The sequence below is a fragment of the Engystomops pustulosus genome, chromosome 8, assembly GCF_040894005.1.
Source record: "Engystomops pustulosus chromosome 8, aEngPut4.maternal, whole genome shotgun sequence".
Classification (NCBI taxonomy): Eukaryota; Metazoa; Chordata; class Amphibia; order Anura; family Leptodactylidae; genus Engystomops; species Engystomops pustulosus.
In genome coordinates this window covers 36,311,881-36,328,470 of record NC_092418.1, presented here as the reverse complement: position 1 = coordinate 36,328,470, position 16,590 = coordinate 36,311,881, and the positions used below count along the sequence as shown (strand labels likewise).

Sequence of the window (16,590 nt, the reverse complement as noted above, 5' to 3'; positions counted from 1 at the left end):
AGCTGTGGGAAAATTAAAGCTGAGCTCCAATTGGTTGCCATAGACAACTAGAACAGTTCTGCTCTCAGACACTGCTGATAAATCTCCCCATATAAGTTTTGAGATATTTAAGTGTCCGATGGCGAAACTGTTCTAGATGCTAATGGCATTCATCAGCTTTCACTTTCCCACAGCAGTTTATCAAATATAAGCTGAGCTGTGATTGGATTTTTCTCACACGTTTTTTAAATTAAAAATTGCGTCATGTGCAATTTTTTTCTCACATGTGAACCAGGGACATCTATGGAACTAAATAGGGGGACATTTATAAATCGCTTTTTACCAGTTTTTGGCCCCATGTTTATTTCGTGTTGGTGCCAAAATGGGGCAAATTTACTTACCAGGTCCTGTCTGAACCCCCATTCGGACGGATGAAGATGAAGTCCAGCGCGATTCACGCAGCTCGTGTGCCCGATTTCCTGCATCTACCGCTTCCCCGCTGAGGTCCACCGGAGTTCACCTTCTTCTTCCTGGTGTTTGTAAGTGCGTGTCTTGCGACACAATTAGAATTTTATTTCCCGCGCGTAGTCCGAATCCATCAGGTTGTCCGACAGCTATGCACCCCAATTTGCGCTGCATGAAATTCCGCGCCAAAATCCGATCGTGTGTGCCAAAAAGCCCTGTTAAGTGCGGCGCAAAACGGAAAACGTTGGGAAACAACGAAAATGCGGTCCGCGGACCCTTAGTAAATGAGCCCCAATATTTCTGCTTTGCAGACACTCACACCTTTTATTTTTTGGTCACTCAATTTGGGTGCAGCTTCGGTGCAGTACTTTTCCTGTACTTTTTTGGCCCAATTATTTGGTGCAAAATTAGATCTACGGAATTCTATTTCATCTTCCGTCTTGCGACAATTTATTAACCCCTCGCTCCTCAACGTTACATCCCAATTGCCGCACCATTCATGGACCAAATATGGACGCAGATCCTCATTTTTTTAACAACTAGTTGTTTTGTCATCTAATTTGAGGCAACCATTCATTTTTTTTTTTTTTTTAAATTGCGTGAATGAGTTTGTCCTCTTTCAATTGGTTGTCCCACAAATTAAACTTGCACCCTTCTCTGCAGGATAGGGGATACATTGTAGACGACTAGGACCCTGATTATTATGACATCAGCCCCTTTACCCCTGTAATGGAGACAGACAGGACTGCTTCTATGGAGTTATCAGATAGGTAAGTACCATGCAGATTTACCATCATTTCATCATGTGAAGTTTTACCAAACTGCAAATAAGCTTTCACTTTCTTTATCAAAAAATGATCATATTAGCTCAAAGCAAGCAGTGATCTTAAACCCATGTTAATTAAACATTTTTTTCCTTGCATCTTCTTATTATGCAACACAAACAATTTTACAACATATGCAATGCCATGAGTTATCCAGCATTCCTGCAGCATTTGACTCCTTGAACTGCAGTGAGGAAAGAGGTCAGCCAGATTGGGACTGCCCCAGCAGACTAGGGGTTAACCACCTGTCCTCTTCTGCGGTACCCAGATAGAGCAGCTCTGCGCATGCGTGCAGCATCTCTTCTGCTTTTGAGAGCCCCGTAGGGATGCAGTGACGTCACAAGCCATCCCTCCAGCCCCCCCTTCCCCTTCCCCAAATGCTGAGCTGAGAAGCCAAGAGGGAAACATGAGGATGGAGTGAGTGGGAGCAGGCACAGTCCTCCTCCCCTTCACCCTCCCACCCACCTACCCATCACCTCTCAGCCTACCCACAAGCTAGACAAGCCAGGAATCACTATAGTGAGGAGCACACAGGAGGAGCACCAACCATGCAGACATCCATGGAGTTAAAGAAATCCATCTCTGCCACCTTGGAGACAGACAAGCCAATGAAAAGATATGGAGCAGTGGAGGAGACTGACTGGAAAGCAGGGGGGCTGGGGAGAAGAAGTAAGTGCAATACCTTGTAGCCTTACTACCCATTGTGTCTATGCAGCCTATATACAGGATACAGTCCTATATACAGGAAGACTGAGACTGGCATCCTCTGCCCATCTGCTTAGCACTGGTGTTCAGCAGATGCCACTTCACCCCCAGTTATCTATATGCCTGTACATGCTCTACATATACACACTCATACAATATGCAGTATAATAACAACCAAATGCTATAAAGATGCAGAGGATTAAGCTAAACATGATGTTACCAGCCCTTGGTGCTATACAAATAGACATATGTTTACATATACAATATCGTTCTATAATGTGACTGCTAGTATATAGATATCTAGTATCACAAGGATTCTCACAACATGTATTCAGTCTATTTTGTTGTTTCCAGTCTAAGTGACATTATACTACCAGTCCTTAGTCCTATATACATAGACATGTGTCACGATATAGTTCTATAATGTGACTGCTAGTATATTTCCACTACAATATAGTTCTATAATGTGACTGCTAGTATATTTGTACTACTATATAGTTCTATAATGTGACTGCTAGTATATTTGTACTACTATATAGTTCTATAATGTGACTGCTAGTATATTTCCACTACAATATAGTTCTATAATGTGACTGCTAGTATATTTCCACTACAATATAGTTCTATAATGTGACTGCTAGTATATTTGTACTACTATATAGTTATATAATGTGACTACTAGTATATTTGTACTACTATATAGTTATATAATGTGACTGCTAGTATATTTCCACTACAATATAGTTCTATAATGTGACTGCTAGTATATTTCCACTACAATATAGTTCTATAATGTGACTGCTAGTATATTTGTACTACTATATAGTTATATAATGTGACTACTAGTATATTTGTACTACTATATAGTTATATAATGTGACTACTAGTATATTTGTACTACTATATAGTTATATAATGTGACTACTAGTATATTTGCACTACTATATAGTTATAGAATGTGACTACTAGTATATTTGCACTACTATATAGTTATAGAATGTGACTACTAGTATATTTGTACTACTATATAGTTATATAATGTGACTACTAGTATATTTGCACTACTATATAGTTATAGAATGTGACTGCTAGTATATTTGTACTACTATATAGTTATAGAATGTGACTGCTAGTATATTTGTATCTAATATCATAGGGATTCTCACTACATTTACTGGACTCTGTTTTGTTACTTGTAGTATAAGTGACATTATGTTACCATTCCTTAGTTGTATACACATAGACATAAGTTTATATATACACAATATAGTTATATAATGTGACTGCTAGTATATTTGTGTCCAATATCATAGGGATTCTCACTACATTTACTGCACTCTGTTCTGTTACTTGTAGTATAAGTAACATTATGTTACAAATACTTAAATAATTCTATACACATATATTATATGTGTACTATAAACATTTGGGGGGGGCATTCATTATTGTTTTTTGGTGGAGGAATTATTTTTGTGTCTTATATATATATGTATATGTCGATACGACAATTTAGCTTCTTTTCTGACACTCGCACCTTCATTTTTCGTTGCTCAATTTGCGTGCAGCTTTTAATTCCCAACACTTTTCCTGCACTTCTTACTCTCCCGACACTTCTTTGGGCGCATTTTTTCGTTCATAATTCGACCAACAGAGTTTACCCACGTCTAAACCCCTTCGTGAATCTGGTTTCACATTTCTGATGCTCATTTGTTTTTCTAACATTGCGGCAAATATAATAAGGCTGTGCGCCCCTATATACCATCACAGTGCAAATCACTACTAAAATCTGGTGGCAAAAAAGAAAAGCCATCTCCAAAAATAATAAATTCCCCTCACTATAGTATAATGGTATCTAGTATCACAGGGATTCTGGTTACATTTACTACAATGTATTAAGTTACTTCTAGTACTTGGTCTTATACACATAGACATATGTTTAGGTATACAATATAGTTATATAATCTGACTGCTAGTGTATTGGAATCCACAGGGATTCTTGCTACATTCATTGATTTTATTTTGTATAAGTGACATTATTGGAATAATGGATGAATAATGGTGATGAAATCTCAAATATCTGCAATTTTAGTATCAGTTCAGTAACTTATATAAATCAGTAACTGAGGATAAGGCCAGACCATAAGATATATCACTTTGTTTTTGGATTCTAAGGTATCTGCAAGTTGGTGTTTCTGCTCAGTCTTATATTAACCTTTTCTGACAGTTTGTATTTGTATCTATATATGTTTTTGTCCATAGAAAATTTACTGGGGTCAATTGAAAAATAGAAACAGTGCATTGTATATGTGGTGAAATTGTGGTTCATTTTCACTTTGTGGTTGGGGCCAAAAATAGTACAGTTTAATTTGGAGTCTGCTATGGCTTTTGCTTATTGAAGCTATAGCAGCAGCTCTGATGGATATGGTCCCACCTAATCCAGACATCCTATACATTTATAATAGTTCTATTAGGTTTTGATCAAACTTCTGTTTTATCTCAGTAGACTGCACTTTTCCTCCAATCAACAGGCAACAAAACATGGTAAAAGAGCACCCAAAATCGCACCAATATTCACACTACCACCATGGTTTACAGTAAAACATACAGTGTCGGATCCCTCAAATGGATCCACCAATGGTGCCCCATTGATTTATTATGGGATCTGTTGAGATTTTGTTTTGTACCCATTGCTAGAAGAAAAATTCTTAAATACTGCACTATTCTTTATGTGAAGTAAGACAGAACTATGAATGCAGCCTTAAAGGGGTTGTCCCTTGAAGGAAACACATGCACAGGATAGGGCATAGGTTTCAAAATATTTGGGGTCTGATTATTGTGGGAGAAAAGGGGGTGAAAAGTAGCCCTCATTCCATTGACCTCTATGGGTCTGACAGATATTAATCGTCAACATCCCTCATAAAAGTGAGGGATTTGTTGGTCACAGATTCCCACTAGAACTTTACTTACATTGGACTTTCAGTTTTCCCTTCTCTTGAACACTGAGGGTCCCACCCAACTGAAACATATACCCCACACTCTAGTTAAAGAATAACTTTCTTATATGGGGCACTTACTTCAAGAAGTAAGTGTAAAAATGACGAACACTCAAGCTTCCCACCCAAGAGCCTCCATCCCAGCTATTTTATGATACTGTTGCCCTTTAAAATCTGGAAAAGTGATGTTCCCAAGTGCAATCTTCAATTCAAATGAACATCTTCAACCATAGCGTGTGGAAGGCTTGTTAAAGCCTACATAGCAGTGCTGACTTTGTACACATGGCCAAGTGTTAGCTCCATTGATATCTACAGCAGCCTGAGCAGTGCGTGGCTAACACTCCAGAACAATACATTTGTCTAAATGGAGAGCAACTCATTACAGAATAAAGGAATGTGATGTAATTAAAAGAGTTATCTGTTATTGACAGTCCTGTTCTGTTACAAGGATCTGATCATGGGGTGTACTGAGAACCCCAGTAATCAGGTGATATCTGTGGGAGATCTTTGTTGCAAAAGTTCAGTTCCTCTTCAGCACCACCACGGATTCTATATTATTACATGAAAATGCAGGATAACATACCACATCTGACTGCTGCTGTGCCCCTTATCATGGAAAGGGAAGAAACTTGAGTGTAGTGTATCTATCTCAGGCTACCTGCAGATGAATGTGGCCAAAATCCGTCGTTAATGTCTGTTTTTCACTGCTGTCTGGCTTCAATCTGGCAATTTGGTTTTTCAAAGATACTTATATACTATAATCTATGAGTGAGTTGAAATCCAGATGCCCAATCCTTATTGGGAAACTTTGTACACATTAGATAATCACGCAAACGTGAAAAAGTCAATGGCCAATGATGGACCATGCCAAGGCAAGGCATGGAATTTGCTTCTATGAGAAGAGGTCAGTCCCTGGTACACCGATTACGGTATTCACACTATTGCACAACCACCCAATCTTAATACTTTGGCCCAAGTAGGTGCAAATAGCCAAAAAACATAGCCTAACATAGCAAATCAGGTTTGCAGGAGTTAATATGTCAAGTAGCTGAACACCTTCCATATAATTTTTCTTTTATACCCCAGTGTGGTGGAATCATCCAGAAAATCAACTTTAAAATGAGATGGAAATTGGTGGCAGAGATGTCATGAAAATGGAGGCGGAGATTTTAACACTGAAGTCAAGCTCTCTCTTCCTCAGAACGCCACCTTCACTGTAATTGATGCTCCTGCATTACTAACCAGATCTCCTGAAGTCTGATGCATTGGGGCACATTTACTTACCCGTCCTCTGGAGTTCACCAAAAGTGTAGTGTCCGACAATAATGCATTGTGCTGCGATTCACTAAGATCGTGCACCCGATATCCTGCATGTGTCGACAGAGTTCACCATTTTCTTCCTGGTGCATCTAAGCGCTTGGGCTTGCGACACAATTTGAAAGTTAAATCCCGCGCTCAGTCCGAATCAGTCTGACCGTCTGACGGCCCACCCCCTAAAATGTGTCAGATGGAAGCCAGCGCAGCTGTGCCAAAAAACGATTGTGTGCACCAAAATCCCGAGTAGAAACCTGTTAAATACCTGTCCAAACCAAGATAGGGGCGTAGCCTCTTGATGTATTTGGCAGGCAGTGGTGTAACTAGGAGAAGCAGGGCCCCATAGCAGGCTTCTGCATGGGGCCCCCCTTCCCACTTAATAAAAATATACATATTTGTATACTCACACATACATGTTACAATCACACATTTTATACATATAGAGCATATATATACATCACATTTATGTTATATATATGTTATGCTGTACAGTGTGCAGCATAATATGTGTATAATGGTGCACATCCTCCACTCTTTAGTATGTCAGGTAGCATGATGGGGCCCCCTGACACTGTGGGCCCCATAGCGGCTGCTATGGCTGCTACCACTGTAGTTACGCCCCTGTTGGCAGGGACTTCATGATAGGACCCTGATCTCCCCAAATAACTGCAGACACAGTATAGATTGTTTGCTTTGGCTAAGAATCATTTATTATCTGTAGACTATTTTTTCCTTCTTTGTTACTGTATTTTATCTATAGGCTTCATTTCATTTTCCTCTACATACCTCATACTACTCCCTACTGTCTTATCTCTCTAATTGTGATGGTTAGACCCTGAATCAGATGGACTATGATGGTAAAAGATAATAGCTGGAGAGTTGTTATGTTACATTTTTAATCAAGCTATTTTGAGTAAATTCCTCTGATTCCTGTATTTGCAGCGCGATGAGTCATCCAGACAAGAGATCACACACAGTAATAAGATACCGTTAAATTAACGCTTTACGTTACCAGTCTAGAACAAACGTTAGCAGAAAATTATATCATGTTGTAAAATATATCATGGGGGAAGATAATGGGGCATATTTACGAATCCTAACTGTGAGACAGGGGCGTAACTAGGAGAGGCACTGTCCCATAGCAGACATTTGAATGTCCCCCCCCCCTTCCACCTCAAAAAGTATACATATTTGTTTACTCACACATTATACACTCTTAGGGTACATTCACACGCGGTATGCCCACCGTGCGGGCATACCGCCGTGAGCTGGAGTGGAGGAGGAGATGACCCCTCCTCCCTCCATAGAGAATAGCGGGACACGGCCGCACACACGCCGAAATGTACGTCCCCGCAGACGGCCATGTGAATAAGCCCTTACACGCATACAAAGCTTTATACACGCATGTGCACAAATTTATGCACTGATATATACTTTTAGGCACTTATACATTACTGTCCTAGGAGCTGCTGACCACATGGGGGAAGTAGAAGGCATGAATTAGAGATAAAAAAAATTCCCAGTCCTGTTGTTCTGCTGTCCCCTTCCTCTCCCCTGACTTTTCTTATCTGAGCTGCTGACTCATGCTATATACTGTAGATGATGTGCACTGTTATAAACATATTGGGGCTTATTTACTAAGGGTTCCGCGGGCACTTTTTTGTCGGGTTTCCAGACTTTTTGTGAATTGTGCCGGGGATTCTGTTGCACACAGATGGATTTTGGCGCATCGGCGCCAGCTTTCATGCAACAGAAATCAGGGGGAGGGCCGTCGGATGATCCGACTGATTCGGACTGAGCGCAGGATTTAACATTTAAATTTGTGTAGCATCCAATGCACTTACACACACTGTGGCTTTTCATTTTGCACCAGCTTTTTGTTTTCTGACACTCACAACTCAATTTTTTAGCGGTCATTTTAGGCGCAGCTTTTGTTCCCGACACTTTTTCTGCACTTCTAGTTTCCCAACAAAGTTTTTGGCGCACCTTTAGACCACAAAAAGCAGGCCTACCACCTACTAAACCCCTTCATGAATGTGGAGTGTAATTTCTGACACTCATTTTTACCTCTTATGGTGCGCCAAATGCGTTAATGCTGTTCAAATCCCTGCTAAAATCGTGCACCACGCATCAAATAAAGTGTGTGATAGTTAGCCTTACACAATATATTGTAGTCATCCAAACACTAATTTAATCAACAGCTTATGTTCATGTCTTGATCACGGGCCAAATTTTGATGTTGCTTTTATCTCTTAATATCCCGTACATTTATTAAGACAATGGCACTGTAAAATATGTTGTCATTGCTGAATTTGGTCACTTGGCACTCGCCATTGTGTATTTACAAGCTATGAATTGTCCCCTGCCTGCTGAGTGCGGAGATTTTTCAACATTACAGCTGTCTGATACAATCGCATACTGAGGCCGCTATGTAACAGAGGCGTTTTGAATGGGGACGTTTTGGGATTTTCTGGACTTCTTTTCCAAGTATTGTTGGAAATTGAATAAGAAAAGTAAGAAGCTTTGTGGTTATTTTTTTATGGTACTATACATACAATAAAACGTAAATAACAGAATGGGGGGGATTTACTAATTCTGGCGCAAGCACGACTGTCAGCATCGGAGATCAGTCTCCGGAAAGCACAGCACAATGTTTTAAAGTGAAGCACGGCTGTAAGTAAATAATGGGTAGACGGTAACAATCAGTCGTGCTCCATAAAAATGCCGACATCAATAAGATGTGCACCAAAATCTTACATGGACTGCGCCTTAATTTTGCTCTCTGACCATTTTTTCCTGGTCTGTTGTGTACCAAAATTTGCGGCTAAAAATGCAGACAAACTACACATAAATGTGACGGATAATGTGGAAAAGTTAGGCCACGCCCATTTGCTCCCCAAAAAGACGGAGGAGTCGTGATAGTCCGAAACATCTGTTCTTTACAGCGCAAACTCATTATAAATATTCCGCAACAATTCTGCGCCCAAAAAAAGGAAAATTCCAGCATTTTTTGCCGCAGATCTGATTATACATGTCCAATATCTACAAAGTGGAAGTTGTGCTCCAAGGAGTTATCAAAGTGGTTGGCATCATTTTAGCGATAAGTGTATATTATTACGAACCAACATAAAAAACAGTAAACCCACTTTCTAGAATGTAAAGCTGTCCGCTGAACTCATGTTTTTATAACGCTATGAAGTGCTTGGAAAGTGCTCTGAATGGGAAGAGTGAAGGAAGGTGCTGCCAAATATAAAAGTTGGACACAAAACTCTAACGTATTCTTTTCTCCATGTGTGAGTCGTAATTTCAGAATGTTCAACCAATCTTTGCACTGATGTTCCGTAATAGTCTTCAGACACGGGGTTATTCCGTGGCATTAATCTTGGAGCCATCATCACAAGCCGGGGCGGATTAAGACTGATATGGCCCCTACAAGTCTGGAAATCCCTTCCTACATATGGTAGTAGAATTAAGCTTCTTGAGCAATGGAGGATACATCCCTATTGCCTGCTTTCAATCTGCGGATCGGTTTCAGGATCTCTGGAGGACCTTCAAAGATCCTGAAATGCCTCTTGTGTACATGTGTATTGTGAGGAGGAACAAGTGTACATGGATTTCATGGCTAAAGGTCCTTCTTAGTATAAAATTTGGTGGTGGTTTGGGTGGCCATGGGCCCCCTAGAAGGCTTGGACCTCAAGGCTCCTGCCCAAACTGCCTATATTATGATCCGCTACTAATCACAAGTTAAAAAAAGACTGCCTGAGCCGCACATACAGGCAGGAATAGGACCTCCTCTGACTTTTTTGGCTTGGGTATTCGGCTTACATACAGGGCCATTCAATCCACATCTGTGTATATGAGCTATACAATTTAAAGGAAATCTTCAATCAAAATTAAGCCTGATAAACCAAGGCCACTTACTTATAGATCCAGGCATTGTGACTATGAGATTAAGGGGCTTATTATTGATTATTCTGTTGATTATTCTGCTTCTGACTTTGTTGGTTTTATAGTTTGGTAATTTTTGATTGTAAACTCAAGTTGTATTTAATGGGAAGTGACTGTAGAGGATTGCTTAGCGCATACAGCAAGGAGGGCATCATATGGCTCCATTTCTATACCATTTGTTATGAAATATGTTTATTATATTGTGACATATAACTATATGGTGGATTTACCCTTTAAGAAGGCAGTCAGTGACTATAACCCTTACAATACTTTGATGACTCTGATCCTAGTAATACTTAGTAATGTGTTATATGGGAATCACTGGGGTGGATCCCCCAGTAGTTGTGGAGGCCAGTTTTTTTAGTTTCCCCCCCATAGGAAACAGCGGCGCACGGACGCACACTCACAAAAATAATAGAGCATGTTCTATCTTTTCCCGGTTTATGACGCGGAACAGTGCCACACATGTGTGGTCCCGTACCGCCGCCGGGCCGCCATTGCCGTCTACGGGGCCGTATATATAGACTGGCGTCTGAATGTACCCTTAGATTTATAACTCTCTGGATGTTTATTATATTTTCTGGCTGTGGAGATACATATTTTGTTTCTATGCTTATCATTTATAGACATTTTGTTATTTGGATGACTCCATATCTGATCACTTGTTTTCTTTCTGTTGCATTTGGTTATAGCACTGGTGATTTTTTTATTAGTAGTTATTACAGTTAAAATGAAATAACCTGAAATTGAATTATCTGTGCAAACTGAAGCCAGTGACTATGATACAGTCTAGCGGAATTGCTCTTCTTCAGGCAATTATTAATCTGATAGACTGGGATTTTTAAAAGTGCAAATTTTCCGAGTTTTGAGGATGTCGCAGGATATAATTGGGTTGCTCTTCAGTGCCAGATCATATTATGGGCGGTCTGGGTGTAAGACCAATGGACACCTGGACCCCCCACAAAGTTTGATACTCTTCATTAAGTTTGATAATAAAGAGAGGAGTCTACAGCCCTGTATCCCTCATACATGTCTGCGGTCTTATGACACGCATTCGCAGGTCCTCCAAGGTCCTTAAACTGCAAGAAGCCCTCCTTTCCCAAGAAAGTTTTGCTGCCATGCTTGAGAGCTGAATAGATGGAGAGAAGGAGTAGACTAAATCCAGACCTTGTTCACACAAAGCGATTGCTGAGTTGACAAAGTGATACATGGAGAGATGTCAAAGCAGTTTGTGGATAGAGTAGTCAGGAAGCTGAGCGTCTGACCTAGGTGTCCTGTCTCCTCTGATGTTACTCAAAAATTATAATATGAGTCATATATACCTATGTATCACAGAATTCAAGTTGTCTCTTCCTTTCACACCCAGTCCTATGATAGGGCAGTGAATGAACATTCTCTTTAATAATATCCTTAAAGGAAACCGTTCACCATGAAAGTAATTTTTAGCTGGTAACAGGTTCCAATAGCCTCTTTAATGATGAGTTTAAACCTGTCTTTGTCATTTCAGTACTTTATAAAAGTATATAATACATTACCTGGCTCCCTGCCAGCACCTCCTCCGCCCCTCTTTGTGACCCAGTCCCGCAAGTCACAAAGAGGGGGCACAGCTCCAACAGCCTGAGTTCTCATCTCCTCAATTCATCCTCCCCTTCACTCATTCCCCTCCCTTTACCTCTGCCTATGTCAGCAGGAGATGTCAGCAGAATCAAGGAAATTAGGACTTGGGCCATTGGATCTGCCACCCCCTGTGACTCGCTGGACGGGGCTGGCAGGGATCCAGGTAATGTCTAATATACTTCTATAAAGTACTGAAATGATTCAGAATGCCGACAAAGGTATTTTTAAACTCATCATTGCAGAGGCTATTGGAACCTGTCACCAGCTAAAAATGACATTATTGCTGACAAGTTCTCTTTAAAGAATATCTCTGCTTAGCTGTAAATAGGCATTTTTTCAAATATTTGTTTGTGCGAAATATATGTAACAATGAAACGGCTTCCAAATAGATACATTAAACATGGAAGAAGAACATAACTCAGCTAATGAGCATACTGCCTGCTTCACAACGTTTCCAAAATAAATGCATACTTTAGAAATGATTAATACAATTCCACTAATTGGACAGATTTTAGCACGTATATTAGTAAGCAATATGTGATAATGACCTCTGTTTGTCTTGAACACAATTATTATCTGCATCTACCAGACTTCATGGTATATTAAGGCACCTATGGCATGATGATGCCAGGTGAAATTACCCGCATATTGGCTTCACTAGTGAATATCAGGGACTGTCAGGAAACAAAAAAATAGAATCTCTAAATCGACTCACAAATGTGTTCAGTAAAGCAAAAAACACTGTAGTGCTACATTTGTTCACCAGGTGGCAATATGGAGACTTGTCTCTGAAAATGTACATTATAGTCTTATTATAGTGCGTGGCGGCGTTATTTATAGGTAATACTGTAATGTTTTCTAAGAGTTATTACAGCGTTCTTGGTTTTCCATCAGTCTTTACTTTCTAGCCCAACAATGACTTACAGACATGGAGTGCCCCAGGCAGTCACTGGTTGTAATGCTCACATGTCTGTGTGTAGATGAGGCCTGAAATACTGAGAAAATTTGGTTGTCAGACGGTGGCTCCTGATTGGCTGGTCTCAATGCCAGCAGGATTTACATTGCCAGCTATTAATACGAAAAGACAATGTGAAATTCCATTGACATTTTGGGAATTCATAGTCCATAGTTGGGCATACACACCAGAGCGTCATTGCTGAGGAGCACTCTGTACTGTACTGTACTCTGTACTTACAGAACCGCAGCAATGTGACATTTAACCTTTATCTTGTGGATAGGAAATAAATGTAGATATTCTGGCACCTACTACCACATTGGTGAACCGTTGCATTCACTGGTGGGCCCCTGTTCTTCATAGGCCTCCAGGACCTGGATGTCTTGTGCAGAACCCTCTCAATATAGTACATAATACATATATTATTCAGCATATAACAATTCATCCATCTTATAATACTACTTCAGTACAGAAGTGCTCTACACCACCGTTTCCTCAATAAACAGATTTTATTTTATTCTTAACATATATTTTTATTTACTAAGGACATATATATATTTATATAATATCTGTGGCAAGCTTGTCAATTAAACACAATAATATGTATACATGTAGAAACACTGACCCCCGTGCCCCTATGGTTGTTTTGTCAGGCGAAGTAGCAAACTCCACAGTTTATATTTAGATACTGTAGATGTATTGGAAGACTGAGATGACATATAAATGTAATGCCTAGCCAACCAGTATCTTCCTAAATGTAATGCCTAGCCAACCAGTATCTTCCTTTTTGTGCCTCCTCAATTGGGCTGTGGAACCCAATAACATTGAGGCCTAAGTTATAGCAGGTTATTAACAGGGCTCCAAGGGCCATAACAGTGGAAGACGGGGGCTAGACAGCAAGTGCTACATCCCCCAAAGGGGCCTGGCCTCTTTGGATGGCCAGAGGAACCCAGCACCTGGAATACCGGATTGGCGCGGCGATGGTCACGGTGATTGGTATCGGGAACGGAGGCCTCATCCACAGCCTGGCAGGTCTCCAGCAGGAGGTGTGTGCAATAAAATGGATGGAGAGGCCAATATGAAGACAGGGATCCCTGGTGATGAAGGATGGGGCATCAGTGATGGATCCAAGGATCACTCAGAGGCACGTTGATGATTATAACTTACAGTTCTTTATTGGCAACAGGCAACGGCCATGACAGCAGCAAAACTTTGGCTGGCTGGATCTCAGGTCCTCAGGAAGGTGTACACGCAGCCTGGTAAATAGCTTCAGGATGGGCTAGTTGTGTTGGAGCAGAGTCCTTGTGGTGGAGCTCTGCTTTAGGCCTGGTCTCCTTACAGGACAAGGTGTCAGGCAGCTTGCCACAGACATCTCTGCTTCCTGGGCCAAACCTTGAACTAAGACTGACCTCTGAAACTCTCAGCCACAAGGGGCTTTATAACCTTCACAGTAACACAGAACATACAATTGGACAATGAGATGAACCCTTGTCTCCCAAGCAGAGGCTTACAGCTGAATGCTAGATTCCCCTGCTGGAGATCCTATAGTGAGGTGATCTGGTTCACCAAACAGCTCCTGACATGGAGAGGGACCAATTTCACTCCTACCTAACCCTTTGCATTGGTACAGGTCTTGCACTAACTATGGGTCAGCTACGCTTTAGGGATTTGTGAATTGATATCAGTTAATATTTGCATGTACAGTGGTGGAACCCATGAAATGATTTTATTGGTGAGCCCTAGGCACTCTAGTCCATTGTAATCTCACCTTCCTGCTGGGTCTTTTGCACATTTTGTAACATACTTGTGATTAGTGAGGAATTCGTCAGTAAAGTACTTTGGCTGCTAGTAAATTACCACATTGCCCTAAAAAGAGTAACATCAGCATCCCTCTGAGCATGGAGCAGTATTCCATATATTGTACTATCCATCAATAAAGCAATAAATGCTCTTACACCCTTATTCACCACAACTACCCACCGAAACACCATTACTGCATTATGTCAGTTCTCACTATTGATTAATCATTTCCCCCTGGATTAGATTGTAATTAGAGACATGTAGTTATTTGTTCTACAGCTTCTAGCTGATACCCTGAATGCAGCTGTCGTTGTGTTCAGACATGCGATCTGTGAAATTAGAGGAAGGTATATCAGGCCAAAGGCGTCATTAATAATTACAATTTATTGTACGGCATCATTGATATCTACCCTCTATGGCTGCATTCACACAAATGTGTGATTTCTACTTTGCTGTGGGATAGACTTCTATAGGGCATACGGAACGGAAATACAAAAATAGGACATTCGCTTATGGTACGGTACAGTGTGCAATAGGGCGCGCAAATGGATGTATTGCCCATTGAAATGAATATGCTACCCGTATATATATACAGCAGTTTTCAAACGTTCGTGTGAATGCAGCCTAATATACATCAAACTTTACATCTCATTACACTCTTTAGGTACATTGTAAAACCTCTTCAGGTGTCCACCTTGTAGGGATAATTGAAGCTTTGCTATACTATGTATACTGCATTCTTTAAGAGGACCCCACATGGATCCCCAAAAGTTATACAACTATCCTCTATGCTGTAAAAAGGGGATACATGTTATTTACAAGAAAACCCTTTGATCTAGTTGATCTAGAAGTTGAGCAGCCATGGTGCATAGGTCATTGAAAGTGACCCCCAATTGTGCATCGCAATTTATATTCATGGACTATCGTTGAATTAATGTGAGGAATGGTAATGTTACAAGTTTACTTATGTTTTTTGTATTGGAACGTTTGTATGGTCACTACACAGTGTATAAAGCTCAAAGCTTCCAGTGATTTCAGCGTTTGATGTTGGTTGATCAAAGTGGGGGGGTAGATTTTGGACCCCTGCTCATTTGATGTGGATGGTTATTAGTATACAAGTCCTGGACAGCCCCTTTAAAAGACCTGTTTCTACCAAGCATTACTACCTGAGAACATAATGTGACCTATATCAATCATTTCAATTACACACTCTTCTGCTGACAAGCTTAGTATACACTGCATTAGGCCCATATTACAGAAATAACCCTAGCTGAGGTCTCATAGGGATAATATGTAACTACAGCAGATGTTAATGTAAATGATTGACTGCTGGCTTATAATCTACATGGCAACTGAAGCCCACCTCCGCCAACTGACCGGGCCATATGGCATGTTACGGTTCTGCATCCAACGCACACAAATACAGTGTCACATTAAGAACAAGGTTGCCAAGAACAGGCCATGTCTGCAATGGGTCCAGTGTCAGCATTGAAAAGGCTTGTGAAAAAGTATTTGCTGTGGCTAACCCTTTCTAAAATAGATGACCTGCATGTCCAAGATTTCAATGTATGTTTCGTTACACATGAGTTCTTTGTAACAGAGAAAATATGCTATTTTTTATATTTTGGTGGAATGTAACCTGCCAAATCCTGGTGTGAACTTAGCCTTAGTGGCTTAAATTGTTGTCTCAAGTTATCCACTATAATAATAATAATTATAAATAAACCAGAAAAATCGGTCACAAGCTACCGGCACTATCTCCCGCAATCTCACAACAAGGGACCATCCAGGACGCAACGGCATTTACGGAGACAGGTGTGTATAGTCGACTGATGCGGTGAACGTGAAATGACAGATTGTCTGTCGATTGTGTCTTTATTGCACAATTTAATAAAGACACAGTCAATTCTATCGCTGAGTGCCGTCTCTTCTATTTTGCTGGATAATTTATTTATAATGCGCCATCATATTCCAGAGCGCTGTACAGATC

At 40.5% G+C, this 16,590-nt stretch overlaps 1 protein-coding gene across 1 annotated transcript in view; it reads left to right on the top strand.

The window, feature by feature from the left end:
* Positions 1 to 1,627: 1,627 nt before the first annotated feature.
* The window catches only part of BMERB1 (bMERB domain containing 1), a 138,671-nt gene continuing 123,708 nt past the window's right edge, over positions 1,628 to 16,590 (top strand). The window contains exon 1 of the mRNA XM_072120665.1: positions 1,628 to 1,937. Within this exon, the coding sequence (XP_071976766.1) occupies positions 1,817 to 1,937 (121 nt within the window). The 5' untranslated portion in view covers positions 1,628 to 1,816. The remainder of the gene's footprint in view (positions 1,938 to 16,590) is intronic.